The 22660-nt window shown below is 42.7% G+C and overlaps 2 protein-coding genes across 2 annotated transcripts in view; both read left to right on the top strand.

Moving 5' to 3' along the window:
* Positions 1 to 22660, top strand: part of LOC311003559 (protein NLRC3-like) — a gene marked incomplete at both ends in the record, with an annotated part of 385386 nt that overhangs the window by 139145 nt on the left and 223581 nt on the right. The gene's annotated exons all lie outside the window — the stretch shown is intronic.
* The window catches only part of LOC311003451 (5'-AMP-activated protein kinase subunit gamma-1-like), a gene marked incomplete at its 3' end in the record, with an annotated part of 24202 nt that extends 1542 nt beyond the window's left edge, over positions 1 to 22660 (top strand). Inside the window, exons 2-15 of the mRNA XM_083995218.1 lie at positions 1906 to 1954; positions 6399 to 6508; positions 6654 to 6735; positions 6872 to 6930; positions 7021 to 7066; positions 9380 to 9434; positions 9587 to 9713; positions 11087 to 11252; positions 11363 to 11400; positions 11497 to 11643; positions 12586 to 12679; positions 13108 to 13416; positions 22347 to 22500; positions 22636 to 22660. Coding sequence (XP_083851344.1) covers positions 1906 to 1954; positions 6399 to 6508; positions 6654 to 6735; positions 6872 to 6930; positions 7021 to 7066; positions 9380 to 9434; positions 9587 to 9713; positions 11087 to 11252; positions 11363 to 11400; positions 11497 to 11643; positions 12586 to 12679; positions 13108 to 13416; positions 22347 to 22500; positions 22636 to 22660 — 1461 coding nt within the window. The remainder of the gene's footprint in view (positions 1 to 1905; positions 1955 to 6398; positions 6509 to 6653; positions 6736 to 6871; positions 6931 to 7020; positions 7067 to 9379; positions 9435 to 9586; positions 9714 to 11086; positions 11253 to 11362; positions 11401 to 11496; positions 11644 to 12585; positions 12680 to 13107; positions 13417 to 22346; positions 22501 to 22635) is intronic.

The raw sequence follows: 22660 nt of genomic DNA, 5'->3' as shown, positions 1-22660 counted from the left end.
CATTCTTCAGATAACTGACATGTTCTTTTCCATAGCATCTGTTTAGTGTAACACTATGAACAGCTCCTGTGTAACATCATTTGTTGCACCACATCCACACACAGAAGGTCAGTGTAACATTGTGTACCTGAAATCATTTATATTCAAACAGCACTCAACATTAGCGCTCCCTACTAAATAAAGCTGCCTCCTCCATCACGGCAGCGGAGCTTTCTGCAGCTGTGTTGTGGTGTTCATCAGAGTCAGCCGGGGATCAAAGAGGTTGTTGTGATTAAAATGAGTTGTGTGCTCTGATTGTGACTGAGCTGTCTGGATTGTTGATCTGTAATCTGCTTTATTTCGTATCGACTGATTAATCAGGTATCGGCCTGTTCCTGCCCCAGACTAGAGGTATTAGCCTATATCAGAACATTCCACTCGGTTGTCCTGGTCATAGTGATGTGGACGTCAGTTGTCAGGTGTCTTTCAGAAACCTTCTTGCAGAAAGTCTTTGGGTACTGGGCTTCACTGTTCACCATTTCCAGTGTAAACCCATATCACCAGGTGCTTCATCCCCACTCAGTTGCAGTCTAGTTCACAAGAAGAGACGGCTGTTGTCAGTACGAAGCAGCAATCTAAGAAGTATAGGCTAGTTGTTCCTGGAATAAAGGCTGAATTAGGCCTACATCAACTAGGTTTAAGATTTAAGATGAAACTTTCAAAAATAGGTTAAAATAAGATTCAATTGAAACCTTTTTACTTTAACCCAAGACAAACATTTAACTCTGTTACAGCTGTGATCTAAAGTTAACTTTAAAGTTGAATTTTTACAGCACTGTAGTGTTTTTAAGATGGACTGACCAAAAGATGTTCCTCAAAGAAAACTAAGAGACAGACTCACTCAACCCATCTGAGTTTACAGAAGAAGATTAGAACCGCTGTGGGAAAAAAAGGGAATTCTGATTTTAAACTCAGAATTCTGACTTTAATTCAATTCAATTCAATTCAATTCAAATGGCTTTATTAGCATGACATACATTGTACATATTGCCAAAGCAAGCAAGAAAAAAAAGTCAGAATTCTGAGTTTAAAATCAGAATTCTGAGAAAAAAGTCAGAATTCAAAAATCTCCAGAGCTCCAGCTCCAGAGATGGTCTTGGAGGGTTTTTTTTAACCAAAGAAAGAAAAGAAAAGAATTCTGTCAGAACTAGGGCTGTCCCAAAGCTTCGCGGACATAAAATTGATCAAAATCGAAGCTTTGATGTCCAGGAATAATGAAAGTAATGGCAAACAAACGCTGCATATCTCCAAAATCAGGCAGGTTTCCAGGATGCCAAGTAGCGAACCGGTGTCAAAAAGGAAAAAAGAAAAAAGAAAAAAAATCGATCACAGACTTCATGATTGATTACCATGGCAATGAACAAAGCTTCGATTTTTTGGGTCAGCCCTAGTCAGAACTCACCTTTTTCCCTCACAGCGGCCTTAATCCTCTTACTGTTTACTTTAATTGCAGGTAAAGGAGACTACAGGTGTATTTCGATGCCCAAACCACAGTCCTGTACTAAAGCTAGTTGGCAACATGCACACACTGCTTCTCTGTGTTTCTGAGGGATGTGACAGTTTGTTGTTTTTGCCTACAATAGTTCAGTCAGTTGGTATTATGTGCTTATTGCAACTTTGAATGTAGGCTACTGTGTCTCACGTGAGACAGCACAGTACAGAGATCTGCTTTACTGCACTCACCTGAAAAACTATGAACTGATCCTTTGGCCACACCTTTAAACAACTGTTTCATTCATTCTCTCCAAACATTTCACCCAGATTTTATCTCAACACTTTTTTTCCACCCAGCCAGCCGTCATGTTTGTTGTCAGGAGTTGAGACTGAGATGTGAGTTGTGTGACTCTGTGCTCTGTGTGTCGGCAGGTGGAGGTTGCAGGCGGCATGTCGGAGCAGCTGGATCCTGATGATGCCGGTAAGACTGTTGATCTCTGACCTTCATCTCCTCATCACACAGACAGGAGGGAGCAGGGGGCTCGTTGAGAACTTCTCCTCTACCACTGTCTGCACTTCCTCCATCTGTCTTTTCAAATTAAAAGCCCATTGCAGACAATCGCAACTTCACAGCAGAACTTCTGAACTGTAATCTTGATGGGATGGTCTAATGACAGAACTGTGGAAAACCTAATATATCACACTTATGCATCATGACTCAGCAGTCGGTCATTAATCCTCCCAGACACAGTGATGATGAAGTCAGATGTGAAACTCAGTTCTCTCTTCAGATAACAAGATACTTTTACTCTTTCAAAATGTTTTATGTTGCTTAAGGCTGGAACCATATCCTGTTTGGCCTTTTCAAATTAAAAGTCAGCAGAAAACTAAACTTAAATTTATAGTTTTGATTAAAGGTGGAGTATGGTTTTCCTAAAAAACAAAATATATACAAGAGAAATCCTACTTCATCATCACCTATTGGCTTCTACTCATGTGTGTTGGTGACTGTGTCTGCAGACCCCGATCCCCACTATTAGTCCACTATTTCTCCCAGCTTGACGCCATCCAGTCTCTTGGTGGTAGCAGCAAATATTCAAATGAGAACTTTGAAGGCCGAAGTGAAGAAGGGTTCCATGTGAACAGCAGTTAAACATGGATCAGTCCTGATAACTGCAGGGGGGGGGGGGGGGGGGGGGGGGGGTGGCTGTGGAGTCTGAGAGGAGGGGCCCAAAGCGACTGTTGTGTTTACAAAGTGCAATGAACAAATCTACAGACTCTACATTGTGTTGTTAATACAACACAACAGCAGTGTTTCCGCTAGGATTCTTTTAAGGAGTGGCGGCGGCAAAAAAAGAGATGAGACGACACGGCCGTAGCCGCCGCAAAGATTCTCTAGAAACCTTTTGGCTGCTGTGACATGATGACCCCGCCCAACTTGAGAGGGAACTGTAAAGAATTCAGCTGTAATGGAAAAGGACCCAAAGCGAGTGGAGTAGAGTCAAGTCAAGCCAAGTAGGCTAGAGCTGTAACTGTGTAGTGGAAAAGGGTGCAAAGTAATAGTAGCTGGTAGGTTAGTATTGTGCATCTGCAGCAATACTGAAGCAGTGGCGGCAATGAAAATGAATGGAGCGGAAACCCTAATGTAAGATTTAGTACTCTGGTCAGAAGGGCAACTGTTTGCTACCTGTGTTGTAAATAGGACTGTATGCTGTATGCCCGGAGAAGCACAACCTGTTGCAGGTGCTGTTGCCGGTACTAGTGACAAGCAACGAGGGTTTAGTGTGTGGCCGGAGCTCTGAAGGGGAGGCTGGTCGTCAGTGCGGCCCAGCAAACGGTGCTCATGTGTGGGTGAGAGGAGCAGGGAGACCAGGCCTGAGCTCAGTCTCTGGAGCTTAGCTGAACTGCTGTGTAGCGGAAAGTTAGCTATATAGTAACGACCCCGCTCGGGCTGCAGAAGTGGCACCATTCATCCTATTAACTGTTTCTCTACCACTTGAATGAGTTTACAAACATTGTTTTAAAGGGATAGTTCAACATTTGTCGACAAGCAGTCTCTGCATTTGCCTCGAAAACAACTCTGTCTGGTAACGTACTCTCATAGCGTGGTGAATGTGCAGGTCACAACTTGTCCACAAGAGCGTTTTGGAGTTGTTGGATTGATGAGTTTGATGTGATCCCATTAGTCTCCGTAGCGTAGCTCTGAGCAGCTCACGGCTCTGCTCCGCCGTTCTAAAAATAGCTTGCACCGACAATTAAAGGTAACGAACCTACTGGTATGACTATAGGGATTATGGCAATGGGCCAATTTGCCAAAATGTTGAACTATCCCTTTAAGGTTGAAAAACTACATAGGGCTTTAATACTTCAGGTGAGAGGTCAGTGTGCTGCATGACCATTATCTGTATCTGTGATGATGGTGAATTTGAAAATATGAGGGAATAGTTAAAGGACAGAGCAGCTCTCAGGTCAGTGAGTGGTCAGTCAGTCCAGTCGATCACACACAGTCGAGTCTCATCAGATCAGTGTGTAGGACTATTTTTTGCCGTGTCACTGCTCACACAGGACAACAACAAGATAGAATGTCAGATCTACTGCACAGAGAAGCTGCTGCAGGACGAGACGCAGGTAGAAGCTCCTCATCGGTCTGCCAGCCAATCAGGAGAGAGGAGCTGAGCCTTGTTCAGGACACACAACAGATTGTATTTCTCTGGCGGTGGGAACGGAACTGCCTATATGTATTTCCCATAAAAGTCTCTTGAGTTGTCAGAGCAACAGAGAGCTCATAGACAAGGTCAGCTGATCAGTGCTGGTCACCACAGCAACCAGCCGGCACAGATTAGGCAATGACCAACACACACACACCCTGTTGTTAATAGAATGGTGATAATCTGAAGGGCGAGCGAGGCTCACTGCTGCTGTTTGGTCTCACTTTCTCTCCTCGACTCAGCAGTTCATGTCTGATCTGACAGGAAGTGATGTCACTGTGTCTCATGACAGCACAGATCACTGAGCTGTGTAGAAATCTCTCACTTATTCACTCATCACAGTCACAGTGACCTGAAAACACACTTCAGACTTTACTCAGGTCAGTGTCTGCACTGTTTAGTGTGGTTTAGGGGTTTAGTTACTCTTTAATTGTCGGTGCAAGCTATTTTTAGAACGGCAGAGCAGAGCCGTGAGCTGCTCAGAGCTACGCTACAGACAGAGGCTAATGGGATTTCCTGCTTTCCCTCATCAAACTCATCAAATACACAATCCAACAACTCGACAACGCTCTGGTGGACAAGTTGTGACCTGCACATTCACCACACTGTGAGATAATAACAGAACGTTACCAGACAGAGTTGTTTTCGAGGTAAATACAGAGACTGCTTGCTGAAAAACTGCCCTTGACAGGAACCCGCATCAGCAGTTTTGCATGAATCTACCTCTAAAACAACTCTGTCTGGTAACGTTGTGTTATTATCTCATAGTGTGGTGAATGTGCAGGTCACAACTTGTCCACCAGAGTGTTTTGGAGTTGTTGGATTGTGTATTTGATGAGTTTGATGAGGGAAACCAAGAAATCCCATTAGCCTCTGTAGTGTAGCTCTGAGCAGCTCATGACTCTGCTCCACCGTTCTAAAAATAGCTTGCACCGACAATTAAAGGTAACTCAAACTCATCAAATACACAATCCAACAACTCCAAAACGCTCTGGTGGACAAGTTGTGACCTGCACCTTGGGGTATTTTGACCACAGCATGTCACAGACATGTCTTTAACTCTTTCGCGACCACACTAATTCCTCAGCACATCCGCTCAGGACCACATGTTTTTGGCTATTTGTTTACCTTTTATCTCACGTCGAACCGAACTCTGTACGTCACCTAGAAACAAACGGTCTTCACGTGATTGAAGAGTGACTTTACAACGTGCTCCACGAAAAAACGGCGAGTTTTTCCGCCGTTTCGTTCGTGAGGACGAAGTAGAAGAAGAGAGCTGGGTTTCTCCTAAAACGGAGCTCCCGCTCTAGTTTCAGAGAAAAACGCACTTTTGTGTCAAGTGGCAATCTGCTCATTTTACCGCTACTCTGCAGTGTGGCGTCTCCCAAATCATTTCTACGGCTAAATAAATATATTTGTAGGCATATCTGGGGGGTGTGGCAGCCTGGAGAGCAGCGGTGCAGCGGTGTGGGTCTCTGGCCGCAGCGCAGCAGCTCCGGGACACTGCTGTGTGACTGGCCGGCGATGAGTGCTCTGGGGCGGGGACGGCCGGTCACAGCCCCCGCTGCAGAGCGCCCGCTCTGCTGCACGCTGCACAGCGCCGTGAAAACAGCCGTGATAACGGGCTTTCAGATCCGAGTCTCCAAACCATAAACGTTTGTAACAGCACCGGTAAAAGTCGCCACATTTGTCGTCGGTCGCTTTTGTCAAAAGAGGGTTTGGAAAGTCGCCAGATTCAGCGAGAAAGTCGCAACACTGTAGCCGACAGCCGCACAGCGCTGCACGCTGTCCCCAGAGCAGCATTCAAAGAGAACGATTACTCAAACAAAACCAAGATCACACAGTTTATAAAAAATATTATGTTTTGATTTTAGTTTAAAACAGTTTTACATATCAGAGGACTACCATATTCACACACAGGGTACCTCAGAGTGTCTATTATCCTAATCTGTAAAAAAACGGTTTTGACGAGTTTGCTCGTCAATGGTCGTGAACGTTCGGCAGGCTGTGACGAGTTAACTCGTCAATGGTCGCGAAAGAGTTAAGACACCTGGGAACTATTTTATTTGTGGAAAAGGGAATATGTCGAATATGTCTCCTTTAAATGATGAAGTTGTTCCTCTAAATGTGTTGGAGTTCAACAACCAGGTGAGCAGGTGGTGAGTTCAGTCAGGATCTTCTACAAACCAAGAGTGTGGACTGTTTGTGTGTGTGCAGTGTCGGAGGAGTCGGAGAGAGACATCTACATGCGCTTCATGAAGTGTCACAAGTGCTATGACATCATCCCCACCAGCTCCAAGCTGGTGGTGTTCGACACCACGCTGCAGGTGAGCGTCCACACACACCCACTGTCACAGCTGCACTGACCACAGTGTTTAAAACGTATCTCTTACTGACACTCATCTGCCTCAACAGGCCTGATGATAATAATAATAATTTATTATGATAATATAATTATTGTTGTTGTTTCAGGTGAAGAAAGCCTTCTTTGCTCTGGTGGCCAACGGAGTGAGAGCTGCTCCACTGTGGGAGAGCAAGAAACAAAGCTTTGTTGGTAAGACAACGAGTGTGTGTGTGTGTGTGTGTATGTGTTTTATGTTTTATATTACAGACACAGAGTACATCCACTGCAGCAGGACCAGTCTTCATCCACAGTTTGACACAGGTATCAATGTCTTTGTGTTTATCAGGAATGCTGACCATCACAGACTTCATCAACATCCTGACCAGATACTACAAATCCCCCATGGTAACACACACACACACACACTCACATTTACTGTTGTCTGACACAAATGCAGTTGCACACATGGTGTAAAGTGTGGTGTGTCTCTGTCAGGTTCAGATCTACGAGCTGGAGGAGCATAAGATCGAGACATGGAGAGGTAAAGATCTTCCTCACATCAGTGATCAGTGTTTCCCCGGTGCTTCTTTTCAGCAGTGCTGCTGTTGTGTGTCTGTCTGTTGTGTTGCAGTGAGGTTGAGGATGTGATGCTGGGTCGTATACATGTTAGTCAGAATAGTATCAGATGACTCAGACATTCTCTCCTCTCCTCCTCCCTCCTCTTTCCTCTCTCATCTGCAGACTGCACTACAGATCTTTTTCCTGTCTCATATTTTAGCACTTTCAGTAGAAAAACGACTTTAAATTACATTACATTTAAATCCCCAAAAAACAACTTCTTATTAGTTAAAAAGGTGACTCGTTAACATCTCTAACTGAAATATAATGTAACTATCCAGATGTGTCAAATTTGGCAAATTCGATCATTACAATGATCCCTATAGTCTTAGGAGTAGGTTCTGTTCCTTTAATTGTTGGTGCAAGCTGTTTTTAGATCGGCGGAGCAGAGATGTGAGCTGCACGGTATTTCCACGTTTCCCTCATCAAACTAAAAACACAATCTAACAACTCCAAAACACTTTGGTGGACAAGTTGTGACCTGCACATTCACCACGCTATGAAATAATAACGTATGATTATGTCACATTACAACATATGAAGTAAATACTTGGAACTACTTTCGCTTTTGAAATCACTCCGCCCAGTAGACGTGTCTGGAATGTAGTTCCGGCTACGCAATTTGCCTCAAAAACAACTAAAGTTCCATTATTATTTCATAGCGTGGTGAATGTGCAGGTCACAACTTGTCCACCAGAGTGTTTTGGAGTTGTTGGATTGTGTATTTGATGAATTTGATGAGGGAAAGGCGGAATTACCGCACAGAGCTCACGTCTCGATCTATAAACAGCTTGCACCGACAATTGAAGGTAATGAACTACTCCTAAGACTATAGGGATTATGGCAATAGTCGAATTTCCAAAATGTTGAAATATCCCTTTAATGCTGGACACACAGGTGACTGAGAACATGGAACATAGTGTCTGTCAGTCTCCTGTACTGGGTCAAGTCTGGCTACAGGTTGGAGCAGATAAAAGAGAGTCTCAATTAGACTTTTTTCTGTGCGAGTTCTTGTGAATGTCCAAAACCTCTGAAAGCACCAGAACAACCGTTGGGGCAGTTTCTAAGCTGCTTCATTCATGCATGAAATAGTTAGACGGTGCTGCTTAAATCTCTCTTTTTCCCTCGGTACCGCTGTTAGAGCCAAGAATCTTACTTCTAAAGTGAATAACACTTGCACTCTAGCCTTTGGCGCCACTTCAGCCAACTGACCCAAGCACGCATTTATTTAGAAGAAGTTAAATCTGTGCCAGTTTAACTTCTAAATGAATACATGCTCCCTCTCCAGCTCTTTCCTTCTGTTCGTGTTCTTTGAAACAATCATAGTAAAGCTGAACTCTACTCATTGCTACAGTGATAAGATATGGTAAATCTTATAATGTCCATGATTTAAATGCTGGCATGTAAAAATGGGTCATGGACACAAACATGATGACACTATATGCGAAATGTGTTGTTAGCCACAAATAAATCATAGTAGAGTCTTTACAGTGTGCAGTGGTTGCTCATTTTTCATCTTATGATTTGATAGTATTTTCCATCTTTGCTGAGCAAAGGATTTGTGTGAAATGAATTAAAAGCCCGTCCCATATGGAAACCTGTTAGTCCATGTCTCAAATATAAGTCGGTTCAGTTCGGCAGCTGAAGCAAATATAACCCTGGGCTCCTCTTCGATGTGAGGGTCTAAGGACAGAGGATGTTGTTATGATGCTATGTAAAGCCCTTTGAGACAAACTGTTGGTAAAAACGGGCTATACAAATAAAATTGCCTTGCCTTGCCTCTTTGAGAATTTACGGTGAACTCAATGTATCACAGCTTGTTCAACGTGGGATGTAGTTAATGAGAATGTTGCGAACACTGAGGATAAACTGTCACATAATTAGTTTGAAGAGACAACATGAGGTCACACTCCCCTGTCCATCCAGAAAACTCTGCATGTGTGTGACAGATGACGAGGTGTGTGTTTGGATTTGGAGCAGAGGAAACTGGAGAGAGAGAGAAAAGTGAAGTGAGCTCAGCCAAGTTTAGAATCAGCAGTCTGCCTCGTGTCCGTCCTCACTGCCACATCATTAGTGTCCTGTTAGTGAGCTTGTAAAAATTGAATGGCAGCACTCATAATGTAGCAGCAGCACCACTGCTGAGTGACTGTAGGGGAACACTGGTGTTGTTTCAGCAGCAGATCACCATATACATGTAGTTTTATATGTTCATGATATTATGTGTTCATGTTGACAGAGCTGTACCTGCAGGAGACCTTCAAACCTCTGGTCCACATCTCACCTGATGCCAGGTTTGTGTGTGTGTGTGTGTGTGTGTGTGTTGAAGAAGAGAGGAGAGGAAACTAGGGCAGGAAAGTAAAGTAGGTAAAGAGACTGTAAACATTAATTCATGAACTCTTCTTTTCTCCCCTCCTCCCTCTCTCCCCCCTCCTCCCTCCCTCAGTGTGTTTGAGGCCGTGTACTCGCTGATAAAGAATAAGATCCATCGTCTTCCCGTCATCGACCCGGTCAGCGGCAACGCTCTCTACATCCTCACGCACAAGAGGATCCTCAAGTTCCTGCAGCTCTTTGTGAGTCTTCTGCAGGTCCAGGTTCTGCTGGGACCAGGACCTGAGGTCATCCAGCAGGAAATCACTTCTAAGACACATTTAAGCTCCAGAGCATGAAGGTGTTGTGGGAGGAGCAGACAGAGAGGAGAGAAAGGAGTCATGATAAAAAAAACACTCAAAGAGCAGGATTGGTGTGATGGAGAAAAACATTTTACTCTGCAAATGATAATAAATTAAAGGGATTGTTTTTTGAAGTGGGGTTGTATAAGCTATAAATGCCCATTAAGTACACTAGATGCAAAAGTATCTGCCCCCCTCACTGAGAGACCTTTCTACTGCATCTAGTGTACTTAAAAGGATAGTTAAACATTTTGGCACATTGGCCCATTGCAATAATCCCTCTACTGTAGTTTTAGGAGTACGTTCGTTACCATTATTTGTCGGTGCAAGCTATTTTCAGAACGGCAGAGCAGAGCTGCGAGCTGCTCAGTGCTACACTACAGAGGCTAATGGGATTTCTTGGTTTCCCTCATCAAACTCATGAAATACACAATCCATCAACTCCACAACGCTCTGGTGGACAAGTTGTGACCTGCACATTCACCACGCTATGAGATAATAATGTGACGTTACGAGACAGAGTTGTTTTCGAGGGAAATACAGAGACTGGTTGCTGAAAAACTGTCCTTGACAGGAACACGCATCAGCGGTTTTGCATGAATTTCCCTCTAAAACAACTCTGTCTGGTAACGTTCTGTTATTATCTCATAGTGTGGTGAATGTGCAGGTCACAACTTGTCCACCAGAGCGTTGTGGAGTTGTTGGATTGTGTATTTGATGAGTTTGATGAGAGGAACCAAAAAATTCCATTAGTGTAGCTCTGAGCAGCTCACGGCTCTGCTCCGCCGTTCTAAAAACAGCTTGCACCGACAATTAAAGGTAACGAACCTACTGCTATAACTATAGGGATTATGGTAATGATCCAATTTGCCAAAATGTTGAACTATCCTTTCAATGGGCATTTGTAGCTCATACAACCCCACTTCAAAAAAGCTAAACTATCCTAACTATTGAGATGCACAAAAGATTTAGATTGATTGATTCTAAATCTACTGTAAAAAGATTTTTTTTTTATAATCCTCCATTGGGGTCCAGACCTCCAGGCTGGAAGCTCCTGCTGTGTCTCAGCTCACACTCACATCAGCTGTAAACAGTTTGTACATCAGGTTCATGTGTTTTTACTGTGTGAAGAAAAATAATCAAGGTGCAGTACTGCCCCCTGGTGGACAGACAGGTCATTACACCTGCTTCTCTGAATGACCAGCAGAACTAATTGATCACAGGCAGATCTATGACAATGTGTGTTTGTGTGTGTGTGTGTGTGTGTGTGTCAGTTGTGTGAGATGCCCATGCCAGCCTTCATGAAGCAGACTCTGGAGGAGCTGGGTGTCGGGACGTACTCCAACATCGCCTACATTCACCCCGACACGCCGCTGATCACAGCACTGTCTGTCTTCACGCACCGCCGCGTCTCTGCCCTGCCTGTCGTCGATCACCACGGTAACTGACAGCACAGCCACAACACTGCTGTTTAATAAAGTTCACGCGCACATACTGAAGGTTGTGTGTTGGAGGAGTTGGAGTCTTAACATACTGTGATGTGTTTGCAGGTAAGGTGGTGGACATCTACTCCAAGTTTGACGTCATTGTGAGTATGGCTACGTTGTGTTGTGTTGTGTTGTGTTGTGTTGTGTTGTGTTGACTGTGTGGAGAGCAGCAGCCTGAGTGTGATGTGTGTGAACAGAACCTGGCAGCAGAGAAGACCTACAACAACCTGGACGTGACCGTCACTCAGGCGCTCAGGCACAGGTCGCAGTACTTTGAAGGAGTCATGAAGTGCAACAAACTGGAAACTCTGGAGACCATTGTAGACCGCATCGTGAAGGCTGAGGTAACACACACACACACACACACACACACTAGGGATGTCACGATTCCTTGTTTTCACAATAAATCGCGGCATTAAACGCCACAATTATTGTTAATTGTAATTATAATTATTGTAAAGGTTCCCAAATAAATTGCATTCACCTGAAATTGGGCAGACGGCAGACGGATGACAGCCGCTGCATGTAACGGCATAAACAAGCCTCTATGTAAACAAGTGGTCCGTCAGCACGAGGCAAAACAATACACGTGACAATATGTTGTCATGGTGATGTCGTATTGTTTACCTGACCCACGTTTTACCGTCTTTCTCTGGACTTCTGTGACTAAAATGACATCTGGTTTGTTAGCGACGGCCGTCTGCCCGACTGCAGGTGAATGCAGCATCAGTGTAACGCTCCATTCCTCCTCACTGCGTTACCGCGGTGACTTTTCACAGACGCCACCTCCACCTGAGCCGACAGCTCCGGTGTCTCCGCTGAGTTTCCGTGGTTTCCTACCGTCACGCTGCCACTGAACGTAAAAACATGGAGACACCACATGGCAGCAGCACCGAGCTTACCCGCTCCATGGAGATATGAATGATATGAACGGCTCATTCAGAGCTGAAAGGAACACTTCAGTTTGTTGATGGGGGGGATTACTGATTAATGAAAAACAGACTTTTGAAATAAATAATCAATTTTATAATAAGTAATGCAATTATATTTTCACTAAATTTGATTTTACACATTCACAGTGTTGTAAAATTATTTAATAAAATAATCGTAATAATTGTGATTATTTCTGACAATAATCGTACCAAGAAAATCTATAATCGTGGCATCCCTAACACACACACAAAGACACACAGACACACACATGTGGATGGGGCTTTCAGAAGAAAGGAAGAAGTTAATAAGAGTTTTCTCACAGTTTGAATGTGTGTGTGTGTGTGTGTGTGCAGGTTCACAGGCTGGTTGTCGTTGATGAGGAGTCCCGAATTGTCGGCATCGTCTCTCTGTCTGACATCCTGCAGGCACTTGTGTTAATCCCCGCAGGTACACACACACACACACACACACACACACACACACACACACACACACACACACACACACACACACACACACACACACACACACACACACACACACACACACACACACTTCTTCATCTATACAGGAGGCTGAGTAGAGGACGTGGCTGCAGCCTCAGGTCTTTAAAACACATTTTAAACCTGTTGTTTACTTTTGGACTTTTATTTTGAAGGTTTCTTCTATCATGAATCATTTCTATAGTGTCACTGATAATCTATCAATCAATAAATATAAACTTACAAAGTAAATAGATGTCTTAGTTGGAGCAGAATTCAAATGACAAGGATTGACCTTTTCGTAGCTGATTGATTATTGATTGTAGGTCTTGTGATCAATGGTTTGTTTTGTGCCAGAGAAGCAGAATCACATCAAACTCTTCCTGTCTGCAGGTCTGGGGAGGAAGGAGTCTCTCCCCTCTCAACCAACAGCTTTAGCTTCAACAGGACCAGAGACAAGCTGCACACCTGGACCTGACCAGGACCAGAACCAGGACCAGGACCGGGGCCACACACCCGAGCTTTGCACAGAGACAGAAACAGAGAATAAACCTGAAGCAGATCATGAGCAGGAGCCAGGTGAAGAGACAGAGTCGGTCTCTGAGGACACCGGTGCTGCAGGGACCTGTCAGCAGGGGGAGACACCAGGAGAGGGAGCAGGAATAGACGGAGGAGAGGAGAAACAGGAGAAGGAGGAAGAGGGTGTGAAGGAAGAGGAGGAAGAAGAGAAAGTGGAGGAGAAAGAGGAGACAGGTAGAGTCAAGGAGGAGGAGGCAGAAGATGGGGTAAAGGGGGAGGAAGAGGAGACTAATGAAGGAGGGAGGGGAGAGGAGGAGGTTGAGGCAAAGGAGGAGGAAGGAGAAAAAGGGGAGGATAAAGAGGAGAAGGGTGAAGGAGTGAGGGGAGAGGAGGAGGAGGATGCAACAAAGGGGGAGGAAGGAGAGAAAGTGGAGGTGAAGGAGGAGGAGGAGGAGGATGCGACAAAGGGGGAGGAAGAAGGAGAGAAAGTGACAAGTGAAGGAGTGAGGGAGGATCAGGAGGAGGAGGATGGAACAAAAGGGGAGGAAGGAGGGAAAGTGAAGGAGGAAGAGGAGACTGGTGAAGAAGTGAGGGAGGAGGAGGATGGAGCAAAGGAAGGAGGGAAAGTGAAGGAGGAAGAGGAGACTGGTGAAGAAGTGAGGGAGGAGGAGGATGGAGCAAAGGAAGGAGGGAAAATGGGGGAGGAAGAGGAGGAGGCAGGAGGTAGTGGTGAAGGAGAGAAAGAAGGGAGGGAGGAGGAGGGAGGAGCAGCAGAGGAGGAAGAGAAGGAGGAGGTGACGGATGGAGGAGGTGGTGATGGAGGAGAGGAGGGGGAGGCAGAGTGACGTCCTCACCCAGCATCGCTCTGGACTTTGTCTTGATTTGCCGAGCTCGAGCGGCTCACCACAGAAGAAGAGGAGGGAGAGGAAGGGGCAGCGAGCTGACGTGTGATTGGCTGGGGGAGGCTCCAGGGTCTGTTTCTCATTGGCCGTGGGCCGGAGGTGAAGAATCAGTGCAGGGCTGCTGCTCTGGAGGTGGGAGGGGTCCGCCGGGTGTCCGAGGTGTGCTGGACCAATCAGATCAGTGAGGACTCTCAGGTTCAGTGTAGACACGTCTGAAGGAGTTTCATTGGCTCTGATCATCATCAACTCATGACATCATCAAGTAGGAAGAAGTTGTTCAGACGCTCCCTCCATCTCTAGATTCCTTCACCTGCCTTCTATCAGGTGATCATGTGATCATGTCCCAGCTCTGCAGCCTCTGATTGGCTCAGTGTCAGCTGGTTGAGACCAAACACAGAGTAAGCACACAGCTGCATCAGTGTAACTTCAGGTCATTGTGTCTTCATTTTTAACTCCCACATTCAATGAGACTGAGAACTGCAGGTGCAGAGTTTTTTGATGAACAAAGAGCCATGAAACTCACTCAAATGATTTCAGAACAAAGTTCCTCTGAGAATGATTAAATACAGAAATAATCAACTGTTAACTTTCTTCATCATATCCATACTGATGTGTATGTGAGGCCAGGGGCAGCTCCATCATGTTACTGGTGCCTTTCATTTTAGCTGCAGTTTCTGAATGGTGGAGAGAGTTTCAATCAATAAATTGTTATTCTAATAGGTTTTTATTCCTGATGAGTGAACTGTACCTGAGGTTAGAACCGGTCAGATATATCAATTATTACTCAGTGTATATGTACATTGTTTTATAGAGATAAAGAATCTTAAGTCTGCTTTGTTACTTTGGTGTACATATTTCAATCAATCTGTATAAATCTAGATTTTATTGTTAAATTCATGTATTTACAGTTTCTAGTTCAGAGATGGATCCAGATGAGACACACCTGATCAAAACTGTCTTTTTCTAAAACTGTTTCCTCTGGCGTGCCCATGGGAACTCTGGGAAATGTAGTGTTTTGACATTAAAGGTGTCGATGCAGATGTAACAATCAGGTGGAATTTAAACGTTCAGGTGATGCATTCAATGTCATAATGTCAAGCAACGGAAATAAATGAATTAACGAATTGTTCATTGAGAAAAATTTAAAGTTCTGAATGTTAGCCTGAAAGTCTTTACCTGTTTTATAAATGTATTTATGTTGCTGTTGTTCAAACAATGAATAAAACATCTTGATGATTTTTCATATACAAAATCGATCATTATCGAGCTTATGATTGTTGACATCACACAAACACATACACAGCCTGTGTGTGTCCCTGTTCACTCCACTGTCTTCCCATCAGTGGCAGATCTAGGATTTTTCTAAGGGGGGCCATCAAGGGGCCACATTTATCACAGAGGGGCCAAGTATGTGTCCAATATGCGTGCAGCGCCAGCATTTCACTGGTATTTGCCCCTACAAAAATAGTATACAATTCAAGTATAACTAAGATAGTTCAAAACGACCCAGTGGCTCAGCACAGTGACCAAGCTTTGATAACTACATCAGATCCACACAGATCTGAAAACAGCTGAGTTTTCCTCTACTACAACGGAACAGGCGACGTGGTGGAGACGTAGCAGAGACCTGTCCCTGTCTCACTGCATTTCATTCATATAAACTTCAACCTCAAAGGTCTGACTGTCTACTTCCCAGACTGGTTACTGAGTTATATATAAATGATCAAATCAGTCTGAACTGCCAGTGCTATGTTATGCTGTCATAATACATGTTAAGTAACAAGCCTGTATAGGTTTAACAAATTAGTACTGTTTCAGCAGTTAAAGCAGCAGTAAGCGATCCGGTGGTTTTGGCTAACTTCCTGTCAGCCGATGGAGTTAGCAGCCCCCGCCCTCATCCCTACGTCACCACATTCACGCGCATCCCTTGGCTGCACACACAGAGAGGACTGCCCCTTTATGCCGTTCTCTCTCCTCATTGGATAAAGGTTGTAGGATACAAGGGAAGTTTTCTCCTCGGCTTACAGCAGAGCAGAGTGACTGACAGACCCGTGTTTCAGACCAAACACTCTATGTAAGTGATTGCTGTCGGAAGATAGAACTATTTAAGACTTATATTAACACAAATATATCGCTTACTTCTGCTTTAAATAAAAATATGTGATTTATATCAGTTGAAGCATTATTATCACCCTGATATAAAGGAGTGGCCAACAAGAAAAAACAATTGATGTTAAATTTATGAAATACTGCACTGTAAAACATAATAGTCATCAAGACTTAGAAAAAATGAGTAACCCTTACGAATTTGTTATAGGTTTAATCAAGTACCCTTTACTGAAAAACTGAAAAATGTACTTATTGTTTTGAGTAAAGATATATTTTTTTATTATATTCTGGGTCAAATTAGAAGTCATCAAGTTCAGCCTATAGGTGAAGTGTTTAGGGTGTTTCTTTAGTTTTTTTTTTTTTTTTTTACTGTTCTCAAATCAACATTATTTAAGGGTTAAATAGACAATATGTTCTCAAACATATTTCATTTTGCTCCCAAATTTATTTTTGAGCTCCCAAACATTTTACTCACATGTGCTCCTTGGGAAAATTGTTAGCGTACAGAGGCCTGTCACTGTCATATTTATGATAAAAACATTTCATACAGTATGTCTGTGTGTGTGTGAGACTGTAAAAAAAAAAAAAAAAAAAGTGGAATATCTCACCATCAGTATTTATAGTGGCAGGTTACACACACACACTCACACACACACAAATAACAGAAGTCCATGTAAAATGATTTGACAGTATTTATTGTTTATATCCATATACAAAAAGATAAAATGGAAATAACCCTTTGTTTTCTTCAGTGATTTTTATTTTTATTTTTCGGTAACAGGTTTGTTTGCTTGTTTGTGTGTGTGCGAGTGGGTGTGGGTGTGTGTATGTGTGTGGCGTCGTTGCGCTGAGGACTAGAACTACATTCATTCATACAATAATGATCCTGGCACTGAGTGGAGAGAGGAAGATATAGATAGAAATAGAGATATACAATAGACTTATGAAAATAGATAAGAAAAGAGAGAGACGCCCCATAAATACACACACACACATACACATACACGCACACACGCACGCACACGCACATACACACTCACTTTCTTTTCTTTTTTTTCTTTTCTTTTCTAGACAGATCTATCAATAGCTCCACATCTGGATGCTGGATTTTTCTCTACAAACAACCACAGTTAAAAAAAAGAGATAACTCCTAACAAGGGGGTTTTCATTGGGGTTGCAAATTAAACATCTATGTTACAATGATCATCGCTTCTCAAAATTAAGATCAGAAATTAAAAATAGTCACTTGAACCTTTGAACAGCAGTACAACAGGATGGACAGTACCTTGGGAAGGGGGACTTTATTATTTTTTTTGTCATTTTATTTCTTCCTGTCTGGGTGTAATGCTTCCACCTGCTGTATACGTACATATATATTTATATATTTCAAAAAGACAAACAGCTTTTCCCACACTTCTTCACTCAAAAAGTCAGGGTTGGTTTTGTTTTTGTTTTTTACAGTAATGAAACCAGTTGTCATACTGAGTTTCCTCTTTCTTTTTTTATAGCATATTTCTTAAATCAGTAGCACAAATTTGTCTCTGTGTTCTACAGTTGAGCTACAACAGTGAAACATAAGGTACAAAATTTACATTTCACACCACATCTTTCATCTTCATCATCATTATCATCATCACATCATCATCATCAGGTGAAGAAGGACTAGGTTTGTAAAGATGGCTGCCTCTCTGTTTGATCTCTGCCCATAAACCGTTTAAATTTAAATCTTAAGCCATATTTGGCTGAAAACGTTTCTCCATGATTATTTTTTACTGTATTATTTGTTGAGTATCTTATATGCACAAGATAAAAAAGACATTATCTATCTGTCCAGAAATAGTATAGGCTTACAAATATGTCAATAAATTACGAGACTTGATGAGGAAAATATGACACAGAGTAGCTTCACTTGCTGCATTCAACAAACGGGGGGAAAATACTGGAGACTTTATCTTGTAATTTATGTGAACTATAATTGCAATCTATGACTTTGTATTGATGAGATTGTTTATCTAAGAGATGGAGCTACATTGTCGACATGGAAAATCAGTCAAATGCTAACAGCTAAGTTTCAATGTAGTGTGTTCCAGCAGATCAGATGCTACATTAAGCCATAGGTCAAATCCCTGCTTGTTGTGAACTATATGCAGTTGTTACATATCCAGACCAACATTAACACATTTCAGAGCCTTTATCTCACAATTATAAGATTCCAATTTCATGATTAAGATTGTGTCTCTGAAGTGCAATTTCTTCTTTTTATATGAGATGTCAATAAATCAATAAAATGTCTCCAGTGTTTTTCCTTTGTGAATGAAATCACAGTGAGTTAACCGGGTTGAAAAGCCAGTCAAACAGCAGAGTGACACCACAACAGGAAGCTGCCATCTTTACACACCTGCTTTGTTCAGGATGAGAGAGGAGAGAGTCACTGACCCCCGCCCCGCCCTCCTTCCATGGGTTGAGAAACAGCAGTTGAGTTATCATGACCTCTTGACAACCTTCCTGGGCAACATGCTTCAGCTTCTGAACATTACTACAAGTGGTCAACACTATGTCACCATGTTTAATTCTCTCATTTACTAAGGCCCAAGTCTACTAAAAGAAAAAAATATTTTTTAGATGTTCAGAAGAAATCAAGAAGTGGAGACCTCTTGATTTCTCCTCACAGGCACTTGATTTGCCAAAAAATGGAAGCATCACTTGTACAAAAAGAACGAGTAAAAACGAGCCTTTAAATGGCTGTTTTCAATTTAGCCTTGGATGAAATCCTGTGAAAGCCTGGGCCACGCTGCTCACCGTGTCCTCCTGCTGCTGAGCACCAAGGCTAAAAGACTTCACCATTGTGTCCTAATGTCAGCTCACTGTGAGAACTCTCCTCAGCATTTTAATCTATGTTGCTGTATTTTCTTGAATAGAAGTAACTAGTTGGAAACATTTGTTAGTAAAAATGGAGGAGCTCGGTCCTGAAATATATATATTTTTAATCACATAGGATATTATCCGATGGTACACTGGTAGGCCTTACATCTAAATCTCAGTACATTTGATTATTTGTGCAGAGGCATAATGCACTAATTCATTGTTTGTAGAGAAACATTTTCTTCTTTCAGTTTTTTTAATGTAGGCTATTAATTACAATCAGAGGATATTTTTTGTATGCTATGTTTACAGAGAAAAAACACTTCTAATTTTGATTGCATTATTTTCTGTGTACAATATTCCAGTCGGTGTCCAATTCATTAGGGCCCCGCTGTACAGTATTTAATCCTCATGAACATGAGTTGTTAATTTGTTAGATAGTGTGTTGGACTAGAAGTGTTCCTAATGTTGTGTATGTCTCAACATGTTAACTGTGAGTTGAGTATTAAAGGAGACATATCATGCCCCTTTTCCACAAATTGAAATAGTTCCCAGGTGTCTTAAAGACATGTCTGTGACATGCTTTGGTCAAAATCCCCCAAGGATCAAACATCTCAGTTCTTTTCATCCTCTCTAAACAGCCCTGTTCAGAACGGCTGCTTTCAGAGCCTGTCCCTTTAAATGCAAATGAACCACTGCTTGCCCCGCCCCTTCTACTGGTACCAGGTAGGGGTGGTGTTATGCAAATTTGAAAACTAGTTACATCATTGGAAGACTGAGGGAACAGCTTGTAAAACCACATGGATTTTAACCTCGGGAGCCTGAAAATTAGTTTTTTTTTTGTCAATTCAATTCATTTTGGGGGCCAGAAGGCAAGACAAACACCTAAATATGTTAAAGAGCTTCAAAAAGCCTTCAAACACGTTGGTTTCTGACAATATCAGTGAGCTTTGTTAGGACAGCTGTTGTGTTAGCCTGCACAGCTGTATGGTGAAGTCCAGCAGGAAGACTCAGGTGACCACAGCAGTTTTCCCGCTCTAAGTGGAAGCCCAGATACGTCACCGCCCTGCCAGTCATTTAGCTGTTTCACATTTCACAATTCTTTTAGTTCTGCTGTATTCAGTCACCCTAATGTTACTAAGGTTACTCATCAGAGCGTTCGCCATATAAGTGTGATATGCTAGCCAGCTGTGCTAACAGTAGCCTACAAGCTAGCTGAGTTGACTATATAGCCAGTGGACACAGGGTGACACCAGGAGCTTTGGAGTGGTCATATTGCCATAAATTGAAAGCACATCCAAGCAGAACTGTTAAAAGTCACATGACGCAGGGGAAACGTGGGCTCGTGTTGGCACTACGGTCGTTCATGGACAGTGGCTCTGTTAGCGTTGTTAGCATATAACAGATTGGTCCCCCTTTTTTACATTTTGGCCATACAAACTGCTGCTTTCACTGTGTGATGCTAACAACGCTAACCCCCCTCCGTCCTCTACACGTTGAATGTAGCATCATTTCCCCCACACACACTGTGACACACACCTGGCTCAGGTATTTTGATAAAACTGGTAAAAAAAAAAAAAAAAAAAACTGTAGTGTCGAGTAATTTTTTTGTACTAATGCAATGATGTGACAATGACCCTGTGTTTCTCATCCCGAAACCTCCTGAACAATAACGTTGGCTGTATCTTCCCCCCATCACCGACTCGCGCACTGTTTCTGCCCATGTGGCTTTAATGAGGTAATATGTTCCTGAAAACACCTGGAAACACCTGGATCTGAGTCAGTCTTTTGTCTCTGTCAGTCACTTCATTTCTTTGTCTGCATCCCAACATCGAATGTCAGGTGATCAACCCTGGATATGGACAGCAAATACATTCAGAAAATTGTTTCATTTAGTTCATTATTGCAGGTATACTCTCTGATCATTAAACATGATTTGACTTTTAGTTTGAAGCAGATTTTCTAAATGTAGCCTACTTCCACACATATACACAGGTGTGATGGGACTCTTCTCAGGAGGGGAAGAAAGGAAGTGAAGAAGAAAGAAATGCAGCGGCAACAAGAGTCGCTCCAGAGATGACGGAAAATAAAGGCACAACACTGACAATATCAGGAAGCTTCAATAAAACGTAGACAAGTGAGGAAAGAGATACAGAGGCAGGAGGGATGGAAAGGAGACAGAGGTAGAGGAGAAGGGAGGAAGTGAAGGAATGGATGGATGGACGGAACCGGAAGACAAGAGAGTAGAAGAGGAGAAAAGACGAAGAGAGAGAAGATATCAAGACAAAGAGATGAAAGGATCAAAAACGAGAGAGGGAGAGGTACGAAATGAGAGGAAGACAGGAAAAGAGAGAAATACATAGGCAGACAAGAAGAGGCAGGGATGAACAAGGGAGGAGAGAGAAGATGGGAGAAGAGGAAACAAGTGAAGAAGCAAGTGGAGACAAGGAGAGGAGATGGAGAGCAGGGAGGATGAGGAAAGGATGGTAAAGGAAGTCCAGTCCAGTCCAGTCCAGGTGGTTCTGTGATATCGGCAGTTCAGATCAGTTTAAACCAAAAAAAACACACTTGCTGTTTGCAACGCGAGTATTTACATCGTCACTGTAACCTGGTAGCATTTCCTCTGGAATCAGCTCGGAGATAATTATATAAAAAACATTAACCTCTCTAATCAACAAGGAAAAATTACAAACCAAAACAAAGAATAAAAATTCACAATAAAATATTATGAGACTACAAGTTGTCAAAGCAACTAATAAAATATAGAAACAGAATTTTAACAGGTAGAAAAGTCTGAGGTATTTCTGGTGTATTGAGGTGATCTGTGGTTCATGAGCAGTATTGTTTCCACTTTTTTTTCAGTTTTTTCTCTTTTCCACTCGTTTATTGGTCGACCTTGTTCTCGTTTGCGCGTCTGCGTTGTTGTTGTTCCCGTGGCTCTACGGCCCTTTGAACATCGCTTCACTGACTCAGTACAGAGAGTTGCATGTGTTCAACGCACAGAAAGTTAAACTAAAAAAAAAAAAAAAAAAAAAACTAAAGAAAAAAAAGGAATATACAGAAATATATTCATTTTTGAGTTTGAGTCATCATTATCTTCATCATCGTCAGCAGCAGCAGCAGCATTGTAGACATTCACTGTTTACATGTATGGCGTCACAGAAGGGACAAAAGAAAGAAAGAAAAAAAAAAGGTAGGAATAAAACACTTTTAAAACATAGTTCCTTTTTGTGTCTCCAGTTCTGGTTGTTAGAACAGACGTGTGCTTTAACACAAAGGATGAGGTGAATTTCTTGTCTGGACACTTTGACGCCGGTTTCCAAGGCAGCAGGCTGACGCCCCAGTTTTGGTCCCGGTTGAAGGAAAATAATAAAATAAGTGTAGAGGTTATGAGGTAAGTGAGGAAGAGACCGGTGAACTTTGACCTCTGCAAACTTTGACCTTCACAGGACTGTTCTCATGTTAGTCGATCTCTCTCCTAAAACCCATGTTTAGTCCGTCTCTAAACTCTTCCCTCTTGAATTTGTAGCTCTCAGCTCATTGGTTCCTACTGA

This window comes from Trachurus trachurus, assembly GCF_905171665.1.
Source record: "Trachurus trachurus genome assembly, chromosome: 20".
Classification (NCBI taxonomy): domain Eukaryota; kingdom Metazoa; phylum Chordata; class Actinopteri; order Carangiformes; family Carangidae; genus Trachurus; species Trachurus trachurus.
This window is presented reverse-complemented; position numbering and strand designations above follow the sequence as displayed.